Source organism: Poecilia mexicana, unplaced genomic scaffold (assembly GCF_051168715.1).
Source record: "Poecilia mexicana isolate PSO_F unplaced genomic scaffold, ASM5116871v1 scaffold_15, whole genome shotgun sequence".
In the NCBI taxonomy this organism is placed as follows: domain Eukaryota; kingdom Metazoa; phylum Chordata; class Actinopteri; order Cyprinodontiformes; family Poeciliidae; genus Poecilia; species Poecilia mexicana.
Window position 1 is genome coordinate 19,619,269 of NW_028263384.1, and position 22,151 is coordinate 19,641,419.

The 22,151-nt window shown below is 38.3% G+C and overlaps 1 protein-coding gene across 2 annotated transcripts; it reads right to left on the minus strand.

The window, feature by feature from the left end:
• Positions 1–1,578: 1,578 nt before the first annotated feature.
• Positions 1,579–21,620, minus strand: col9a1b (collagen, type IX, alpha 1b). Of its 2 annotated transcripts, XM_014983142.2 has the most exons (34): positions 21,429–21,620; positions 19,242–19,356; positions 18,773–19,061; positions 18,276–18,338; positions 18,130–18,165; positions 17,981–18,043; positions 17,042–17,095; positions 16,639–16,674; positions 16,514–16,537; positions 16,365–16,418; positions 15,437–15,490; positions 14,040–14,072; positions 13,891–13,947; positions 13,756–13,809; positions 10,553–10,606; positions 10,388–10,441; positions 10,224–10,277; positions 10,094–10,147; positions 9,953–10,006; positions 9,806–9,859; positions 9,613–9,666; positions 8,953–8,997; positions 8,814–8,867; positions 8,683–8,736; positions 8,040–8,093; positions 7,313–7,384; positions 7,124–7,159; positions 6,987–7,031; positions 6,863–6,895; positions 6,635–6,781; positions 4,978–5,032; positions 3,896–4,084; positions 3,722–3,799; positions 1,579–2,694 (listed from the first exon to the last, which is right to left on the minus strand). In XM_014983142.2, the coding sequence occupies exons 3-34, from the start codon at positions 18,845–18,847 to the stop codon at positions 2,498–2,500; spliced, it is 2,040 nt and encodes a 679-aa protein (XP_014838628.2). In that variant the 5' UTR covers positions 18,848–19,061; positions 19,242–19,356; positions 21,429–21,620; the 3' UTR covers positions 1,579–2,497. The 2 variants fall into 2 exon arrangements, with proteins under 2 accessions (XP_014838628.2, XP_087869243.1); XM_088013117.1 differs by lacking the exon at positions 21,429–21,620 and having other exon boundaries at positions 19,242–20,387.
• Between the last annotated feature and the right edge of the window lie 531 nt (positions 21,621–22,151).

Sequence of the window (22,151 nt, forward strand, 5' to 3'; positions counted from 1 at the left end):
GGTTGTTGTTGTATTAGAATTATTTAGTCTCTTTTGCAGTATTTGAATGAAAATAGACATTTAGACAAACTCATTTTAACACTGTTCATTTTTTTTCTATGATCCAAGTTAAAACTTCTACATACCGCATAAGATTAAGTTTAATATCTGAAATTTGTGAGAAACATTCATGATAATGAGTCATTCAAATCAGATAAGTCATTTTCAAACACATTTTCCTCACAGAGACTCACAAGTCATATCCATGAAAAACAGGTAAACACTACCATAAATCAATATTGATACACCATCTGTAAAGGCACCTTCAACAGTTCCACCACAATAATTATAGAATAGATTGTTTTCTTTATTTTAAAAAAAAAATGTAGTGTTGCTTCTTACTGGCAACACAGGAAACAATATCCTTTTGCTACAAAAATAATTTAGGAGGGAACAAGTGAAGAAAAAACTCTCCGGTGAGAAAACCTTTTTGCCCCAGGTTAATGAAACAATTGGAAACTTGGATTTAAGGGTAGAATCGACCTAACCCTGAGGGAAGAGGACATAATACAGTCTATGCTGTGCCACAGTAACTGTGGAAATGAATCTTGCATGTCTTTTTAAAATTATTTCCATCTGTCATCCAATACTACAACACTTTTGCAGATGTTTAAAGTGAAGGAGAATTTACATCTGATATTCAAATGCTATCAGAAGTGTTTTGAATGACAGATTTTGTTATGGTCATTCACCATTGTGTGCATTTAAGGAAGACTTGCAAGAAAGTGCTTTTAAATCAACCATATGGTGCCAGTTTGTTAAGTCTCAAAGATAGTGTGCTCAGACAGTTTTTTTCCTGGCTTACATCTCCCAGTTGTTACAGCAATTTAAGTCATCGATTTATGAACTCAAACTGCAGTTTTACATTTGCTATTACCTCTTTTGCCATTAGTGGCTGTTGTTTTATTGCACCAATTCCTGAGTTTGTTCTATTATTATCACTTTTACTGGCCGTTTTTAGCTACAGCTAGGTTCTGGGCTGCCTTCATGCTTTCTACATATTTCTCATTCATGTAAATAAATAACATTATTGCAAGACTGAACACAACCGAAAAGAATAAGTTGTAAAACGTTTGATGTATGCTCTTTAAGATGGGTTCTCTGTTCCACATGTTTAAATCTGCTCATTCTATGAAGTGAACTGAAAGCCATGCAGCCACAAAACAATAAAACTGTAACATCACTGAAGAATGGGAAAACATCTAGCTATATAACCTACAGCTGTAGGTGAAGGTTGCTGCCAAGGCACACAAACACACACGCAGACGTGGACAAATGAGATAAATGACTATAGACACATACTCATTCAGTGTTAAAGTACATTTTGAAGCATCAATCAACCTTCCTTGCATGATTTTGAACTGCTGCAGGAAATCAAAACACAATACACATAAACGTGAGCTATTATTCCTGAACTCACCATGCCAGTCCTAAAAACAGGACACAGGTGTGTGTGGTGTTACAAGGTGTAAGTCTATGTTATTATATGTATGGGGATGGGGAGAAATAAAGCCCACTTTGAATGAAACAATTCACACATTTGTTTGCCTTTAAAAGAAAGGATTGCTGATGACACATTTTTAATCATCTCAGAACTATTTGACTTTCATTTTATTTGTATTCTTCATTTTAAATGCATTTTGAGATACTTCTGAAAATGTAAAGATTATCAGTGTACCAAATAAATAATAATAAAAAAAACTTCATGTGATATTTATTTGTTAGACTATTGCACATTTTTCTCACTGGCAAAATCTATTCTCATTCATGAACAGATGCATCCTGTTATTCTGTACAATGAAGCAAAGTCTCACATCAGGAGTTATTTTTTTTGTAGGAAATATAATTAACCACTTTTCACAAATTTTTTTTATTTTTTACAGATTTACAAAATGTACTAAAGTCAGTGCGACTTTATGAGATTTTCAGCCTCTGTTTTATTGGCTCATAAAGCAGTCAGGCAGGAAATCAGATGTTTGGACTTTTAGCAGATTCGCTTTTGATTGTCCTTTGACAAAGACGACATCATAAGAGAAAATGACGCAAAATCACAATAAGCTGATTGGCACTGGGGGATTCTGTGAGCTGTTCTGTGTGAAACGGGAAGAGAAATCTCAAAACGAGGCACATAAAGAGAGGATGGGATAAAAGGAAAAAGGGATAAACAATATATATTTTTTGATCATTTCATTTAGAGAGGTGAGCCCAGTTCTGGGTTTATTTAAACACCTCTCATCCAGAAAAACACAACGAAACAAGCCCTTTTTTTTTTTTTTTCACAACTCAAAAATGATGACTCCTTTTGATGGAGATGTTATTGGCAGGAAACATGCTCACACAAAGAGGTTAATGTATCAAAGACACCACGGCGGCGACGGCCCCTGGGAGGAGAGCGTGACAAATGCTGTGTGCTCGGGGAGATAATCCAGCAGTCTTTGTGTCTCTGCCAGAGTGGCTCTTAGTTCCCTGCAGGTCCCTTCACATCCAGAGACTGCTGGACAGCTCCTGCCTGGAGGTTGCAGGCTGACGGGTCACAGTAGCCGTTCAGACCAGCTGGACCAGGAGGACCAGGCACGCCAGGCTGTCCTGGCACGCCAGGAGGTCCCCTGTGCCCATCCTGACCATCTTGACCATACCCAGGTTTCCCTGGCTCTCCTGTGATTACAAAATGAGTGAGTTAAAATTGCAGGTTCAACTTTAAAGAGATTATTAATTTGCATCGAGTCCAAATGTTTATATACCATCAATTAATTTTTTTAATTTTTTATTTATTTTTTTATTTTTTGGTGTTTAGGATTCTATGGTGCTATGCAAAAGTATTCATACCCTTTAAACGTTTGACACAGCTCTACAAAATTCAATATGTTGTATTGAGTTTTAATGTGATAGACTATCACAAAGTAGCACAAATGTGTGAAGGATAAAAATATATCAGCTCTGACAATGGTATCGAATGATATTTGTCATCTTTTAAAATATCGGTATCGGTCCAATAGATAAAACTCGTTGCCATTTGGTTCTGGAGGATGATATTATACATATAGTAGTGAAATATATATCACATATATTTTGGTAAATTTTGGTTGTAGGTCATAATATCAACTTCAATATCGGCCAACATTTTCACATTAATTCGTCCCTAATTTCCAAATGTTTTCACTATCATTGTCTAAAAATGTAAACGGGTTGGTAACCCAACCCACCAAGAGAGCATCAAGCAGGGAGGCAGCCAAGAGGCTCCTGGTAACTCTGGAGGATCTGTAGAGATCAAGACTCAGGACGACTAACATGAAAGTCATTATGAAAGCAAAACCAAACTTTTTCACCTATGTGGAAAATTCTATATGGTTTCTCTGAAACATTAAACAGTGGCAGCATCATCCCTCAGAAGGGAAAGAGAGACTGGTCAGCTTTGATGGGAAGATGGACACAACTAAATATAGGACAGTCCTGAGTCCTGCTGAGGTAGCAGGTCTGTCCACCCTCTAGCAGGACAACAGCTCTATAATAGGAGCCAGAGCTACAGTGGCATGATTTGGATCAAAGGATATTCATATGTTAATACTGGCCCAGTCAAAGTCCAGATCTAAATCTAATTAAGAATCTGAGGCAAGACGTCAGATCGACATTCAAAGATCCAACCTGACTGACCTGAACTACAACATCATAAATATATACCCACCTGGAAGCCCAGGAGGTCCTGACTGGCCTTTAGGTCCCCGTACAGTGGGCCCTCTGGAACCTCTATCTCCCATGTCACCTGCAGTAGATTAGTCAAAGCGGCAGTTGTACAAGTTGTTCCACTGTCTCCTGTCACATTTGACCAAGTTTGACCCTTTTAAAAGAGAACACGTACCTTTGGGACCTTTATTTCCCATTGGCCCTGGTGGTCCTTTGAGTCCTGGAAGGCCCCTTGCTCCAGCTTGCCCTGGAAAACCGTTGTCTCCTGGGGGTCCCGGAGACCCAGGAGGGCCAGGTTTTCCCGGTAAACCTGCAATGCCAGACTCTGGCCTCCTTAGACTAGCAGCTAACTGAGCCAGCTGCTCTGTTTAGGTACAAAATAAAGAAGACGATTATCAGCATGAAAGCTCGTTCGCAGCTCGTAGCTATGAAGGGATCTCTAAGCACATAACATATCGTAATAAATAATGCAGGAAGCTCGCATGGCTTATTTCTGACAGCTCAAAGCAATGCATGTTGCGGAGATTATGCAATGTCTCCTGCATGTCTTGAACACTGAATTTAAGTGAGGTGAAACCTTGGTCATAATATCCCTTGAGCCTCTTCTGTTGTTCAGCTTTTTTTTTTAAAGAAAAAAAAATAAGCATCACTAAGCTGAGCCAAATAGAAATAATACTCTTCATTTACAGCTACACAAAACAGAAACTTTAAGCCCACAGTGCCAACGAACTAAAATTAATCTCCTGTTGCTTTTTGTCTTTTTTTTTTATCTAGATTTCGGTTTTCTTGCGTCTGAAGGAGATTCGTGCCGCAGAAGCAGCTCGGCTGCTCCTTTTCTTCAGATTTCCTTTCCAGGCTGACTTTGCTCGGAGCGGGGAAGAGCAGGTCTCCTGGAGGTGAGATTAATTTTTCAACGCGGCGGGTATAAAAAAGTCATGAGAGCAGGAGATGAGTTGTGAAGATGTAAGAGCAGAAGAATGAAGAGAGCAGATGTTGTGACTTCAGTGAAACATTTCGAAGGGCTCGGAGAAGGATGCTTTCATCCATCACATGAACAAAGGCTGAAGCTTATTTCATGTTTTTGTTATAGGACCCTCCGTTTTTTTTTTTTTTAACCACAGACCATCCAGCGACAGCCCTGATCAATGAAACGACGCTTTAAGGTGGTAATGAGAAACATTACAGCCATGAAATGGGACACAAGGGAATAATAAATGGGGTCAAAAGCTTTGCTTTTCCTTTCTTTTCTTCTCTTACCTTGCATAACTCGCATGCAGACTTGCTTGATGTGCTGATCACTGGGCTCCTTGCCCTATAAATGAAAAATAAAATATTGGAATGGCTTTCATCTCAGTGTCTGATGCCGTTTGCTCGTTTGCTTTAGCTGAAAGACTAAACGGGTGAAGAAAATTAAATCTATTTCTCATTAATAAAAGAAAAGGGCTTCTTTTTGTCCCTGTGTCCAAAGCAGAAATGTTGAAAACAAAAACACTTCACAGATTTTATATAGCATTCAGCTGATTCTGATAAAGGGGTATGCAGTTTGGGGTTTTTTTTGTTTGTTTTGTTTTGGCTGCAGGCAAGTAAAGCCAAACACGAGACGATTCACTTTAAACAAAGTTTGATATAATCCCTGTTGTTTCAAACTACCTGACTGTATGTGCTTAGAATTTGCCCCTGTCCTTTTCCATATGAGATAAACCCATCGCTTCTATCCCAAAGCTTTATTCCTCGTTTTATATTCCGGTGAAGGATGAAAGTGGAGCTATAGGAGCGATGATTCCCAAACACTGTTCATCATGTCACAGGCCCTTTGCAGAAGGTGCCACAGTTCCAATTTTTCGTGAATCATTGAGGAGGCCGGGACAATTCTTCATTATAATGTGCTGTATGTTCATCTCTTTGCTCTTTTTCTGGTTTCAATTTATGCTTGACCTGCTGATTCAAACTTAATTTAATTTGTGTTAAACTCAGAAAAGTGTTCATTGATGTTTTTTTTTTATAGACTGGAAATGGTGGAGCTTCTTAGATGTGATGCATTTAATGGACAGGGAACAGCAGTAGCTTAAAACTAGTTTAATGGAGCTTCACTGGAGGCAAACAGTGCCATGTTTCCTATTAAGCTGCACTATAAACGTCTTTGGGTATCTGTAAGTCTCATTTCACTGTAGGCTCATTTGTTGAGGCCTTTAGAAGTAATTAAGGGGATCAAGTTTAAGGCTTTTTTTTTTAATTAATGCTCATTAAGATTTTCTGTGAAAAGTAAAAGTAGCTTTAGGTAACAAGTGGTGATACAAATTGTGGTTTTCTTAACTCTTGCCTTCTGAGCAAATGTAATAAAAAGTGATGCATTTATCAGCTGTTCTATAAATCACCCTTATCTGGAAATCAACCTTTGACATCTTAATATTAAGTTTAATAACCCCTGGTTTAAAAGTAAAAAAAAAACATCATTAAATCCAAAAATTGATTCTACGGAGGAAAATTCCTTGTTTCATCCTTCACATTTACTGCCACCCTTAGATGCATAGAACGCCTTAAAAATGTACGTTTCATTGAAATATCGTAATGCAACACAGGAAACTAGCTTTGAAGATTTTCTTTTTACGCAATCAGTCCTCATCACAATTCTAGTTTTTCAGGTGAAGTAACAATTATCTTGAAGCTACTTTCTACTTATGAAGATCAGTTCACACCTGACCTGCTCAGACGGTAAGTTTTTGCGTCTTTCCTATTTTAAGAAATAAAGCATATTTATAGTTTAATTCAGAATCAGAAAAGCAATGAGAAAGAATAAAACTCAGACGTCCTCCAGGCTTCAAAAATCTGATCTTTGACACTTCTCTGAGGGTGGAGGGGGGACATCCTCATGTTATATTTTCTGAATTACTTGTGTTTTCTGTTTCTGACCTACCGCAGGCCCCTGAGACCCTCGGACCCCCCGAGGACCTCTGTTCCCCTGCATGCCTCGTGGTCCAGGTGTGCCAGGGGGGCCCTCGATGCCAGGCTGGCCTCGACTTCCTTCAGGACCCCTTTTGCCAGGTTCACCAGGAATACCAGCCTGTGAGTAAATCATTTAATCACCACACAAATATTAAAAAACTGCTAAACTTCATTGGCATCTATAGAAACAGGGACCCACCTCTCCTTTTGGTCCAGATTCCCCAGCATCTCCCTGTGACATCATTGAAACTTAATAATGTGCTCTGGTGCAACCAAAAAAAAAAAACATCCTGGTTGTTGTTAGCAGACAGGTAAGAACTTACAAGTTCCCCTAGCTCTCCAGGATTTCCCTCATCACCTTGAGCCCCCTATCAAAGTAAAGGCTGTGTATTAATTTATGTAAAGCTCAAACACTTTGTTGTTGGCATTGATGTGTTTTTTTATTTTTATTTTTTTGTACTTGTTCTCCTTTGGGTCCTGCTTCTCCACGCTCACCCTGTAATTAACACATTGAAGGGGGTTACCCAGTCAATCCAGAATGCAAAAGTGAAAATTCAAAACATAAGACTCTGTTTATGTTTATATACGTCGTGATTTGCTGACTGGTGTTATACAGCTGCTCTTTAATGATTATGTCCTCGTTTCTTACCCTTTCTCCCTTCACTCCAGGCAGGCCTGGGGGCCCTGGGAGACCAGGAAGACCAGGATCACCTTTTGGTCCCTTTAATTAAAAAAAACAACAAAAAAAAAAACATAAACATCTAATGAACAGAATGACATCAGCAGGACTTGAAATATTGCAATCAAAGGGGAAAACAAAAGGCTAGATTATTACGATGAACCATCATTCGTGCTGAAACTGCTCCGACAACCGAACGTAAGGGTGAAGTTTGCTCTGTGTCAATTACATGAGCGCAGGGTGAACTTTATTTTAAACTATAGGATCAGGATTTTCTCAGGTATGTTTCTGTGTGCCGCTCTGCCTTTGATCACCGACCAACAGAGGAATGCAGAGGAGACAGAGAGCTCTTTCAGCCTGCTGCTTAGTCTCCCCTTACTGTGAAAATAGACCCCATGTGAGATCCAGTCTTGGAGTATTCTCCTAGAAATTCCCGAGAAACAATGAGCTGCCCGACAGTTTTCCTCTTGTAAACTTCCTTCATTTAAGGTATCAGGAATGTGTGAGATGTGTCAGTGTTCTGAGTCTTTCTATGGTTTTTCTGTAACATCAGTTATTGTATGGTCCCTTTTGCTGAAGGATGTTGAATTATTCAAGATAAAGCTACATATATACACATTAAGCTAATATGTAATTTATTACATTTTATCAATCTAGATATGTATTCATGTTCTTGAGTTTGTGTTTTATGACTCACCCTTGCACCTGGCTTGCCAGCTGGACCTACAGGACCTTGCTCTCCAGGATCGCCCTAAGAGCAAAACGAAAACACAATGAAGAGGTCAGGAGAAGTTAAGTTCAATGCATGAGAAAATAAAAAATAAAAAATCAGACGTATTAGCTCCACTCCATTGTGTTTTACTACAGCCAGGTCAAAATGAAATCCAGTAATGCGTCCAAAGATTTGGCTGTATTTTTTGTCCCACTTCAACTTTTCAGATAATCAAACATTAAAACATTTTAGACCTTGATCACCAGAGCAGACAACCCAGAGGATGTATTTTCCCAATAACGATTACCCTTACATCACTGTGGAGGATCTTTGGCCCGTTACCGTTTGTTGATTTGTTTCTGTTCGGCCGCATCAGATGCCTTTGAACGCGAACTTTTTTTAAGGTCTGGCCACAGATTTTCAGTTAGATTTTTAGTCGATACTTTGAGTTGCTCACTCAGAGATGGACTTCCTGAAGAAGACTGTTCCTCAGCACAGCCTAATTCAACATGCAAGTGTGACAAATAAAACAGCAAGTACGCAAAAAGTTTTCGGTCCAAAGAAGCCCAGCTGATTTCATCAAGTCCTTGACTAAATGCTTGAAGTTGAATCAGGAAGAAACACTCACAGGCTCACCGATGGGTCCGATGGGTCCCACTTCTCCCTGTTCTCCCCTTTCACCCTGTGGAGTAACAGTAAAATGATGCAAAAAAGACTCTAACTATGCTGAAGTTTCAGAATGTTTCTGCTCACACTTACTTGTTTTCCAGCTGATCCCAATGACCCAGGAAACCCAGGCTTCCCAGCATCTCCCTGATTGGAAATAAATAAATCAGCTTTCATGTTTTTGATGACCAAAAAAAAACAATCATTGCTATTAATTGATAGAGCGATTAACCTTTGGGCCACTCAACCCTTTTGGTCCAGGTGTTCCAGGCAAACCCTGACAACAAAAAGTATGTTGTGAAATTTTTCAAAATGTAATTTTAACCTAACAAGAGAGACAAATAGTATATCACGCAACAGATGACATTAAATGAAAACCAACCTATGTTTGGTGCCTCTCTTGGCCTTCACAATGTTTTGTAAATGATTTGCCGTAGATTATATTAAATGCATTTGGAGTAAAGAGGGTTCCAAACAAATGTACACAATTAGTTTGTGTTAGTAGAACACATAATATTCTAGTAAAAAAGAATTACAATTCACTGCTTTTGCAAAGGGATGGAAATTAAAATCATTCATAAGGTTGTTTATGTCAGCTATGTTATAAATCGATAGCCATTATTTCCTTGTATCAGACAAATCAAAAGGCACTACATATTTTTTTTTCTGTATCTTCTCAGAGGCTTGGCTCTGAAACCTACGCTATTCAAAAATGTAAGAAGCAAAAGCATTTATTAGCGAGTTTCAAGTCACTCAAAGGCAGGAGGCAAACTGAGTCCTGCTGTGCAGAAGCCATGAGCTTCGATGCTTTAAAGTGCACCAAAAAAGTTCACTGAGTTTCTGGTCCAATTACAGTCAGCCACAACAGTTTGAGGTCAAGGGTCAAACTCACAGGAAGCCCCTGAAGTCCAATCTCTCCAGGAACGCCCGGCTTGCCGATGTTTCCCTGCAGCGAAACATGGAGGGGGAAAAAAAGTCTCAGCTGCCTCAGCTTCTGAATGTTAAATAAAGTTCTAAGCAATGCCTTCATGTGAATGACTGAGGCATGTAAAATGATCAGTGAAACAGCGCAAATCACTCTCCACCTTTGCACCCGGCAGCCCAGGAATGCCATCACGGCCGTCAACACCGGGTAATCCCTGAGTGTAAAGAGAATACATTAAAATATGCATCACTTAGGACAATGTATCTGAGACTAGTGAAGGATTATTCAGCGATGATCAGAGACTTACAGCTTCTCCTTTTGGACCTGGAAGCCCTGTGATCCCCTGTGGCCCTAAAGCACCCTAAATGACAAACAGCACCCCGGTTTCCAGAACAATCTTATACCTCTGATTTATTTGTGTCTGCGATGTCAAGATTTACCCACTAACCATTTCGCCTTTAATCCCAGGTTCCCCCATCACTCCTCTTTGACCCCTGTCTCCCTGAAATAAGAGGTCAAAACGTGTAATACACAGCTGACACACGCGTACATAGACGTGTTCTGACTGACGAGCTTACAGTCGCCCCCGCAACTCCCTGTGGACCTGGATCTCCGTCAGGACCTCGAGCTCCCTGCGGCAAAACAATTTATTTTTTTTAATAAATGAAGGTAATTGTGTAATTAGAAGTAATTAGGAAAGTTGACGAGCACAACTAGCCTAATTGTAATTCAAAAGACTTACTATCTCCCCCTTGGGGCCCATCATTCCCGTGGCTCCACGTATTCCCTGTGGGCCCTAAAATAACAGTTGGATCAAACAGGAGCGTCAGTAGGAAGAGGATGAGATTAAACTCTGATTCCAAAAGTAAATACCACCTAATGTCATGTAATAGAGACATTATCTCACCGTTGGACCCTGGGACCCAACGTCTCCTGGACCTCCCTGGTCTCCTTCCTCACCCTGAGCAAACAAAAGAAGGAGAAAAGAAAAAAACGACAGACGAAAAACAGAATGACCTTAATGAGACGAAACGATGAGCAGCAGCCCTAACTAAGAGTGAGTCCTCTAGTCTGATTAGGACTGACGTTCCATCAGTCTCTTTTCCAGCGAGATGCTGACCTTATTTGCTGTGTGTTAATTACACAGAGAGGCTGCCACTCTAAATAAAGGTCTCATGCACATTTCCTAGTGGATTGCATGAGTGAAAAAGCATTTAAATACAAATTGTGAGACAAATTGTTCCAAAGGAAAATAATCATTACAAATAATTCCCTATTCTGCATCAGAGGTAACAAGAGGACACTCTTACATTTGGAGAAACTGTGCTTCATGCCTGGAGTTTTCCTAATTTTTTCTTGTTATGAACTTTTTCTTTTTTTTTTGCTTTTATAAGCAAATGTTGGGATGAGAGGGATGTTTAAAAAAAATGAAGAAAAAAAACGGAGTGGAGGGGGAGTGAATTTTAACTAGTACAAATCAAACTATCATTAAAAGGTTGCCAGCTGATAAATAAAATGTTAGAGACTGTTGTCCTACATTTTTACATATTGACCCTTGTGTTACTTGGGGTTGAGGTGTCCTATCTGTTTCTGTAGTGTGGGATAGAATAAAAGGTAAACGGCTCTAAGGGCCTTAAATAACAACTGTATACAGAAACACACAGAAATGATTGGAAGCAGCGCTTAATTTTTTAACATATACTTAATATGTTGTTAACAATACTGCTGAGAACATCCTTTATTTTATTTATTTTTTCCTATTTTACTCACAAAAAAATTACAATGAGGCAGACAACTTGAGTAAATACAAAAATCATGGTTTCAAATGATGGTTCCACTTATTAATAAGAAAAAAGAAAATACGTAAAAGATAAATTGCACCTGTTGTAGGATTATGAATTTACTGTAATAACTGTATTTGAATTGAATAATAATAATAATAATAATAAAGCTTAATTTAATAAGCAAAATTCAACGGAGCTTATTCATCTCTATCAGGTGTAATTACAGCCAGACCTAAAAGACAGAATCACTTCAGCAGGATCTGTCTGGCAACATAAAGTTGACTAATAGAGCTAAAAAAAAATAAAAAAAAACACTTGACGCTCAAAAACAAGTTATATAATAGATGAGAAGCAAAGTCTCTGGCATTTATTAGTCTGCAAAGTATAAAGAAGCAGTTTCTAAACATTTGGGACACCAGCAAAGCACAGTGAGACCCATTAAATACAAACAGAAGAAAACATAAAACAGTGGTGACCCTTTCCAGGAGAGCGCAAATGGCCAATCAAGTAGACTCAAAAATAACCCAGCACAACAGTTAAAACTGTTATTATTTTGAGTTGTATTTTAGTGAAACATGGGCAATTTTCTGTTCTGTACTGTTCTTTTCTATTCGTGAAATATGTTATTTCAGTACCCCACCAAACCCCTAAAAGTTTCAGAGTGACCTAGTGGATAGTTTGCTATTCTGAAACCTTAAACACTGAGTTTAATTGAGGTAAGTGTGGCCAGCAGCAGTGCTTTAGACCTTGCTCTGGTTTCCATTTGTGTGCTCCAACAAGACTTGGTGGTGTTCTATGGATCATTGTCCTGCTTCAGAACTGAAGTCCAGTCAAGCTGAAGGTCATGAACTGACGGTCACAGAGTGTGCTTCAGGATTTTCTAGTAGGGAGCAGAATTCATTGGTGCATCAAGGAAGACATGTTGTGCAGGGCCTGAAGCAGCAATCCAGACTTAGACCTTCACGCTACTTTCTACATGTTTGACAGTTAGTATGAAGATCGTTTTTTTTCTGAAATGCTGTGTTAGCTATGCACCAGATCTATGAACACTTCTCATAGTCCACACATTTTTTTCACATGGAAAAAATGTTACATAGGGGTAATAATGATCTATTATTATTTCTAATGATAATAAAGGTATTATCATTAGAAATAATGATAATTATTTCTAATGATATTTAGAAATGATATTTCTATTATCTTTAGAAATACTTTTAGCCATTGTGAGATGGGTCTTTGTGTTCTTTTAGGCAAACTGTTTTTTGTTTTTTTTTTGGTTGTTACTAGGTCAACACTTCCATGGCCCTCCATGGAAGTGTTGACCTAGTAACACTTTCATGGAGGGCATATTTGCACAGATGTTTTCTTACTTTTGAACCACAAACACTGGCCTGTACTAAGGCAGGTGAAGCCCAGTACACTTGAGATTCAGTTCTGGGTTCATGACCCTTCGATGCACAATTGGAGATGGGCCACTTCTCGCTGTGGTCCACTGGAGCTCCAAAGCCTTATGAATGGCTTGTAAGTATTTTCAGACAACTGAATATCATGATATGTTGCTTTTCTACAATATTTTAGTCTACTTTATGTTGTCAGACAGGTTCTGTTTAACTGATTTCAAGATTAGTTTTTCAGATTTTTTTTTTGTTTTTTTTTTACTAGACAAAATCATTGCATTTTACATTTACCCCGGTCATTAACTTGGCATATTAAAATTTACTTAATGATCTGAAACATTTATTTGTGACAAAAACAGGGCAATCAGCTTTTCACAACACAGTAAATACATCTCAGAATGATTCTCCATTTGAATAATATACCTTCACACTTAAACAGCTGGTGTGTTTTCTTGGTCGTTGTACATATTCAGCATATCTTCGTATATGTGACAGCAAGTATGAAAATTGCATCTGAGAGGGAGAGTCGACTGGCAGTAAATTATATTCCAGAGCATGAGGGAGATAACAGAAGATGGGACCAGACTCATTTCCATTTATATGGTGCACAGGAACATTAACAGGTGGGCATTGCCATGCTTGCACATCATTTCAAATAAGTTATCCTTTCCGAATTGCAAAAAGTCGGAGGAATTACACAAATGCTCGCATCCCTGCTGTTTTAAACAAAGCAGCATCTGTAAAAGGTTTCTAAAAAGTAACAAACAGGTTTTTAATGCAGTTTTTATTTTTATTTTTATTTTTTATGTGGAGCAATGCTAACTGAGAATTTGTATTTTCTAGTGGTAAATGATGCAATTTTGATTAATATGTAAAAACAGTGAGAAATTTCAACCTTTTCTTTGATGTAAACGTTTTGTGTTTTTTACCTTGTGTCCCTGTTTCCCAGGTTCTCCTGCTTCACCTTTCACGCCTTTGTGACCCTGGAAACATCCCAGAAAGCTCATTTAAACTAGTAATGATTTTTGATGGATTGATTTTAGAAGAGAAGCAAACAACCTCACCTTCATACCAGGTAGACCAGGATGCCCAGGGGTGCCAGGTGGACAAGAGTTTGGACACTAAATACCAAAATAAGTCAGTCAGTCGCTACGCCAGGCACCATGTGCAAAGAAATTACCTCCTCATGTTTTTGTATGAAACAATTCCCTACCAGGTCGGAAGTACCAAGCATCCCAGCTGCACCCTGAAAGTGGGAAAAATAAAGTTATTAACGTTGACACTATTAACATAATCAGCGCATCATAAACGACCAGATGCCATCCAGCAGTGGGACACCAGCTGGGACTTAAATGAGTTTCAACATATGTATTCATGAAACACTGATATTTTATGATGATGGAAACAGATCACAAATGTCAAATAAAGACAAGAGACAAAAGGGACCTTGCTTGTTATTTGTGAGTTTTTACTGAACACATTCAGCTTCTTGCTGCTGCGGAGACACAATGTGCCATAATGAGAAACTAACTGATGCATCTTTCCTTAAAAAAAAAAGCAACTACTCTAAATAAATTCAAACATCCTACAAAAGTTCATAGTAATTCAATTCAAAAGGTGAAACTCATATAATACATATGTTTATTACACTCAGACTAATGTCATTTAGTTTTTTATGACCAGTTTTGACAATTATGGCTTAGAGCTAGTAAAAACTCCATATTCAGTTTCTCAGCAAAAATACATTTAAACACCAAAGCATTTTCCTCGAGATTAGTATGTTCATGTGCTATGAGCTTAATACTTGAGTTATTCCTCCATGAATAACTCCACCGATTCGGTGTGGCAGGGATCAGGGTGATCATCTTGTGGCAAGCATCAGTTTATCTGGTTTGTTAGGTCCGGTGTCTCTGTTATTGTGCTCCAGGTGAGTTTGCCAACAAATCAAGCATGGTAATACCATGGCTACTTTTGGCAGAGTAGGCAGAAGCCAAGTCCTACCGGCTTCTCCTGGCAAGCCTTTTCTCATAAATCCTGCCAGCAGAGAGAAGTATGAAGGGCTCTCTTACATTTGTTGTCTTTGGACTTGATAAAATAGAGAACACAAGCAGATGGCCCCCCTAAATGTTCACTGACTGTGAAAACTTCACCTCGCACAGGCAGCTTTAATTATGTGCCTCTCAACTCTATATAAATAAATTTACTTTTACAATAAAGGTGCTGTTCACCTTTATTATAAAAAAAAAACTATATTATTGTATGTGGGATAATTGCCAAGACAGAAGCCTCTCAACAGTGTTTCACATATTATGTATGCAAAAACATAACATTAATACTGTATACTCAAACTACTCCTTATTGGTCTTATGTATAATTTCAATATTTTGTGAAACTGAGTTTTTGGTTTTGATTAGTCGCAAATCATAATCCTGTAATAATAACTTGAAATACTTTACTGTGTTTAGTGAATCAAAATAGGATGCAGGTCTCTTTTTTTTTTTTTTTTTTACTGAATTACTGAATTTAATTACATCTTTGATGATATTCATTTTATTTGGGATGCACTTGTGTATGGAAACTTATTCAAATTAAACATGTTTTCTCACTTACTCTGGGCCCCGATGGTCCACGGGGTCCTTGTGGCCCTCTCACACCCATTGCTCCCTATGCAAAAACATATATGCATTAAATCAAACTAGAGATTAGATTAATGATCATTCTGAAGATTCCACAGCACTGAATCTACTAGCCAGCCATTACAACAATAACTTATACTAGTAAGTATATTAATGAAAAGTACGTCCAAACGTTGTAGCTGGAATAAAAAAAATTAGGTTATTTCAAAGTACCATAAAAAAAACTATTTTAGCTTTCACCTGTATTACATGTGGGTAAATAAATAGCTGAATGTGTAATTAGTCTGACAGGAAACTACTGAAACATTTGAAAACAGATGCAGTGGTGAAGAATATATTTTTGCAAACTAGTTTGTGTTGCATAGCATATAAATATGCTGTCGGCTATATTGTGTTTGCATAAATATTTTCAGCACTCCACAGAACAAAATACATCCATGTGTGGTTTCACCTTGTTTTACATGACTCCTCGAATTCTGTTTTAATACAGGATATTTTTTATTTTATCTGAAATCAATATAAAAAATATTCTAGTTTAACTTGCATTTGATGTGAAACGTGTTGCAATAATTTTGTTCATTATATGCATAAGGCTTCAGATGCTGCAGTGCAATGCTGTAGTGCCATGTCCACTAAGTAGATCTAAGTTGGGTTATTCGGATTTTTATTTGGCATTTCTGCGCAGATACTTAGTTTGGATACACAGGAATTCTTATGCAGAGCTGAGAAGTGTTTTTAAATAGTAAGAAATTATAAAAACCATAACAACAACAACAAAGAACAATCATCCATATTCCACTTATTAAATTATATTTTGCTTCTAAATAACATAGATTTCATGTTTATTTAGTTATTTGCCATTTAAAACCCCAAAAAGAAACTAATTCTTGCTTTTTCCTTACAGGAGGTCCAACTTTTCCCAGTTCACCCAGAAGTCCTCCAGGCCCAGGTGGTCCCTGTTTAAAGGTACATTTCATGTATTATATAATATTGTTATTTTTGTTCAATGCAAATGTTTGTTTTGATATTGTTACATATAAGGGTTACTTACAGGGGATCCATCAGGCCCAACACCCTAAAGGGAAATTGCCAGTATGAAAATTGGGTGTGTACAAGACACTAAAACTGGAATATGTGAACATATAAAATGACTCTTGGACTGCCATGTTTACTCACAGCAGCTCCGCGAGGTCCGGACTTCCCAGGTTCACCCTGAGGAAAGGAAATAAACACATTTTATTCAGAAATACTGCAGGAAGTGGGACAAACAGGAGTACTGAGCGGGTAAAATTAAGCTGTGCGAGCTTGTAGACAGTCAGAATTAACATTCCACCGGCACAATCATATGACTGGGGCTGGGCATACTTGACCCAGCAATATTAAGCCTAATGAGGAGCAATGTTGGAGCTTCATGCCCCACAGGGATTACTTAGGCTTGCAGGATTATGTCTCATTTGTCAAGAGGAATTGGTTTATGCGCTGCGACTCTTGCTGCCAAGCCAAAACAGCGGATAGCAGCCTGGCACAGTTTCACTGACAGCCTCCGAAGTGCAAAAGTAAAGGCTCACTGGTCACTCACTTTCTGTCCCCGGGGACCGTCAGGCCCAGGGTCCCCAACAGGGCCGGTCAAACCCTGTAGCAGAAACACATCCAGATAAAGTCACACATTTTGAAGCGAATTAGTATCAATGTTTTCAATACATATAGGTAGAAATCTATATCCCACATGAGCATATCTTTTTCAAATTCCATCAAAATCTTAATGTACGTGTGAGATGACAAAACACACTCATGCTTATTAAATATTTACATATAACAGAAGCTTTTCCTTTGATCATACACTGCATCTGTTTTCAACTTTAAATAGCGTACATAGAAAGTTATCTACCCTAAGCCAGACGTCTAAACTCTCAGACTGCTCAGTTGGGAGCAGCATTCCTGTCCGGATCTCTTCAAACAAACAAACTGAAAGAAGTCATTCCACACCGGTTTGAGGATTCTCAACCGGAGACACTAGCAGTGTCGCAATAGAGCACCTATTGTTTTCAGAATCCTGCTAGGTATTCTCCACACAGGTACCAGATAGAAGTGTTCATTATCCCTTTATACTGGGAATTTAATAAAGCACGTAAAATAGAACCATTATATTAAGGCAAGTTATCATACAGTCATTTCACAATTCCATCAACAGCTAAAATGTGCGATTTATTGGCTCCTGCTGTCATAACCCTGCCCTCTAACTTAATTATACCGAGGCGTGATTCTGCTCTGAATTTGTTAATCCTGTTAAATAAATTCCTTACATTTTTTGCACCTATTTTCCCTCAATAACCCCCTGCACACATACAATGCTTCCTAGGTCTCTACAAAACTAATGTGAAACATGAGCTCTTTGGTGGGAGGATAACAATTTGCAGTTCCACCCACAGAACCAGCTCAAAGATGGCAAGCTGACCTCATTGTGACCACTAACATGGCGAACAGCTATTATATGAAACATTAAACAAAGACTACTCACATCATTTCCAGGAATTCCGGGTAACCCTGAAGAACCGGGTTTACCTGCATCCCCATCAGGGCCCTACGAGATTAAAGATCCCACAAATGATTCACCAGCAATTATAGGAAACAACAAGAGATTGGAAATTGATTAAATTTCATAGTTACAGGAAAACCGTCCTGGCCGTCTAACCCCCGTTCACCCTGAAAGAAAAGGCATGCAATTTTATCGGTCAACAAAGGCTATTTGCAAACATTGTTAGCATTTGCATCAAAATGTGGATTTTTTTTTTTACAAAGTTAAAGTAACTCACAGCTATGCCATCAACTCCTGGGACTCCTGGGGGTCCAGGTGGGCCAGAGGGCCCTTGATTCGTCTGTGTGAAATGGTTATTTTAGAAAAAGAAGAAAAAAGAAAGGAGGTTTTGTGCTGATTTTTATTTGAAGTTTCTGCTAAATTTGTCCTTTCTTAGATCAACATGCAACAGTACAGCTAATGTATAAGAAAGAACAGGTGCACCACTTCATCGCATGATGTGAGATGAAACCAGCACACCTGCCTAGAGTGGAAAGGCTGGCTTCTTTTAGAGATTGAACTATATTTCTGTTAGAATACCAGACTTTACAAGAAAATAATATTTCTAAAGGAAATTGTCAGTAGATTGTCAAATAATTTAGTTTTATAAAAGTAATCTGAACAATCAACCACAAAAGTTTGCAAAAAATTACATTTTGCATGCAAATAGAGAATACTCATTTGCACCTTCCGTCTTAACTAAAGGTTGAGACAGAATCACATTAAAGGTCTTACTTGAGAGAAGCAGAGGAGAACAAGCTGCAGGATCACCACCAGAAAAGACCCTTTAATGCCTGCAAACCCAGCCATGATCTTCCCAGGAGTAGGAAAGGGTGAACGTTGGAGTCCTTTCCTCAGAGGGAGCCGCCGTCAAAACAAGGCAGCTAATTCCACTGCAGCTTTCCTGCTACACGGTGCAAGGTCCCAGGGCTGTCAGGGGCTCATGCATATTCATATAAAGACTGGAAACAGAAAGGTGATTGGAGGAGGCCTTCAGGGGCCTTGACAGGGGAGGGGGGCCACCCTGCAGTAAGCACCAATGAGCAGCGTCAGCGGGCAATTTAACCTCTGCTACAACCAGACTACAAGCAGTTTGTCCATACTTTAGATTTTTATGTCCAACTGATTTTTACTGTTAAAATTTTGAAGAACAAAACTTTTTGAACACTACTTAAATGTATTCCTGTACTATCAATTATTTTACCTTTAGATCAATATCCAATAGTCAAACATTTGTTTCTGACACTTGTCAGGACGCTTTTGCGTCAGGGAGAACATATTCAGCGTCTGTCCCGGGTCAGCATTGACTGGAGTTCAAACTACATGAAAAAGGATAAAAACAACAACATAACATTACAATGAAATGTCTGCAGAGACATCTTTTAATCAAGCAGTGTCTGAGTGTTTAAAAAAAGAAGAAAAAGAAATAGAGAGCAAAAGAAACAAACTGACAAAGAAGGGAAGATTTTCCTACCATTCTTTCATTTTGTTGCTCTGTTTCGTTGACTGGCATGAAAAAAAAAATGCCTCGTGGCCCTGGATCAAACCAAAACATCTCTGAGCAACTTTCTACGAGTATAGACATGAATTATTGAAGTTAATTTGTTATTGAATAATAAATTATTGAAGTTTAAATTACTTTAAATTCTCAGTTGTCAGAGGGCGTAAAAAAACTTCCCCCAGGAGGAAAATATAATTAGATTCACTTCTTTATGCTTTTTTTTTTTCCATTTTATTTCTCCCTAAACAGACGTGTGGTATGTTGGTTACTTTTTATACAGAAATTGTCATCGTTTTCACAGTTTTGCTGTGTATGTGTTTGCAATTGCAGCAGAACACGCTGGCTCTTTCTTGAGCTGTGCCATCACAGTGACTGATTTTTTTATTTTTTTTATTTTTGGTGTAGTGGAATATTCTGAGAACCAAATTCCAGCGGTATTCCCCATAGATAAACTGATTTAAATCAGAAAAGATGGACTCTGATGACTGTGATCAAATTAAGCACCTATTGCGTTTTAGATCTACAGATCATGTACACAGTTGTGAAGATGCCATATCGTTGTATTGTTGTGCAGCTCGGATAAGATCAGTCTTTGATGTTCAGCACCATGGACAGGGTAAGTGGTGTTTAAAGCAACTCAACCACTAGATGTCAGTCATCACCCACACAAAAAACACAAACAAAAAAACCACCCACTGCAGTAAACCTTGTGTTTATTGTTAAGTTAAAGCCAGGGTCTGTCTCATAAGAGAAATCATGAAGAGATGGTACCGCAAGCTTCCTAAGTGCTTCTCTTCTTGCCAGCTCAGCAATGTGGAATTGAGACATAAACAATGGTTAAATACAAAAATCATCAGATCCTGGAGCATAATCCTTTCAAGAAACTCAAACATGAATCTTGTCTTTTATTTGTGCTTGGCACCATCATTATTGAATTGATTTTTAACCCTAATTTTCCGTAACGTGGTGGAACAGCTGCTCTTTTTGACACCTCCGGTAGTACTCAAAATCATGTTCTGTGATTCAAACCTTAGAAATGATTTTCCTTACCGCTCATTTGAGTAAACGACAACCCCCCCCCCCCCCTCCTTCACATGAACGCCAGCTTGAGGTGGAATCCTCACAGCTATAAAAACGGGGAGAAGAAAGCAAAAGCAGTGTGTTAGTAGTCAGGGTAAGTCTGTGCATCTTGTGGCGAGGGAACAAAAGCTCTGTGTTTGGAAAGCTGTGCCACTGCCTTGAATAAATATTAGGCTATCTCTCTGAGTGTTTGTGATTCTTGCAACAGCACTTAAGCTCTCAAGATTAACTTGTTTTTACTAAATGTCAGAATTGGAATCTAAAGGCTTTAATTGAGTGTGAATAAATCATCTAGAAAAGAGCTATTCTTCCATTTTCCAGGAGCCTGTGCTGCTCTGAAAGCCTGATGCTATTCAGCAGTTTGGCTCAGGACTTATATTTTATTATTCCACTTTTGCCACAGCTGTACATGTCAGTTGCATTTTAAAATAAGGGTAACACAAACCACGGTATGTGCAACATGAAATATTGACAAGCACAGCGACACGGTAGAGAAACCAACTGAGGAAAGGCAAAACAATGCAAACATACATCTTTGTGGTATAACAAACTTGCAGAAAACGTCATAAAACAGGCCTGGAACATACAACAACCTAAATCACCAAATGACTCATTGCATAGAAGCAAAGAAATGGCATTGGTCATGTTTAAAGCAAAGCTTGGTGGTTTGTATTACAGCAAAACAAAAAAGTCTTGCTTAAATAAAAGGTTTTGTTTTGTGTTTTTGAGTCATCTTTATATATATATATATATATATATATATATATATATATATATCCGTGTGAGTGCTAAGCATCACAGATTACTTACCCCGAAAGGTCCTGTGTAAAAATACTGTGGAATCAGCAGCAGTAGCAGCAGCAGCAGCAGCGTGAGAACAGCGTGCAGTTTCTGAAATACAGAATCAAAAACAAACTGCTTGTATCACTTTATGAGATAGAGACAGTTTCATGCAGAGTGGAATTGCTGTTTATTTATTGCTCTAACGGCTGATCTGCATCAATAAACGGACATGCAGCTGAGACAGTGACTATTAGAGTAATTGCTTATCTTGGGAATCCACCTATTCCACAGATTGAATTGGAATGTAGCAATAGCTATTTGGTTATTTTTAGTCACACTTCCAGGAGTGAACATAATATTGCATTGTCACACTGTAAGTGGAAGTGAAAAACTTCAGATCACACAGTGAGGTACCTGATCCGGATTTTAAAGAAATGTTTTGTGGTAATTGCTTCATGTGAATTTTATGGTTAATCATCGGGAACTGCTGAACTAATTTGACTCCATCAAACTTCCTCCCAACAGCCCACTGTTCTTAATTTGGTTTAATTGATCAAATTATGTCCCTCCAATAGTACCGACGAGATTGGCTGCAGCATGAGGGGTTTCCTAGGCAACCCATTACTTCTGTATGTGATACACTTTATTTGCTTTTGCAAATATAATCAAGGTTTCATAAATCGAAACCCAATTTTCAAAATTTCAAAAAACTAATTTCTGCTACATGTAAATTTAATGTATACATTAAAA

Coding starts and splice junctions, on each gene's coding strand:
- col9a1b (XM_014983142.2), bottom strand. CDS start 18,847: ATGGCTGGGTTTGCAGGCATTAAAGGGTCTTTTCTGGTGGTGATCCTG. Junction 8,094..8,682: donor TCGGACCCATCGGTGAGCCT/GTGAGTGTTTCT, acceptor TTTTGCTCTTAG/GGCGATCCTGGAGAGCAAGG. Junction 3,800..3,895: donor GGGAAATAAAGGTCCCAAAG/GTACGTGTTCTC, acceptor AATCTACTGCAG/GTGACATGGGAGATAGAGGT.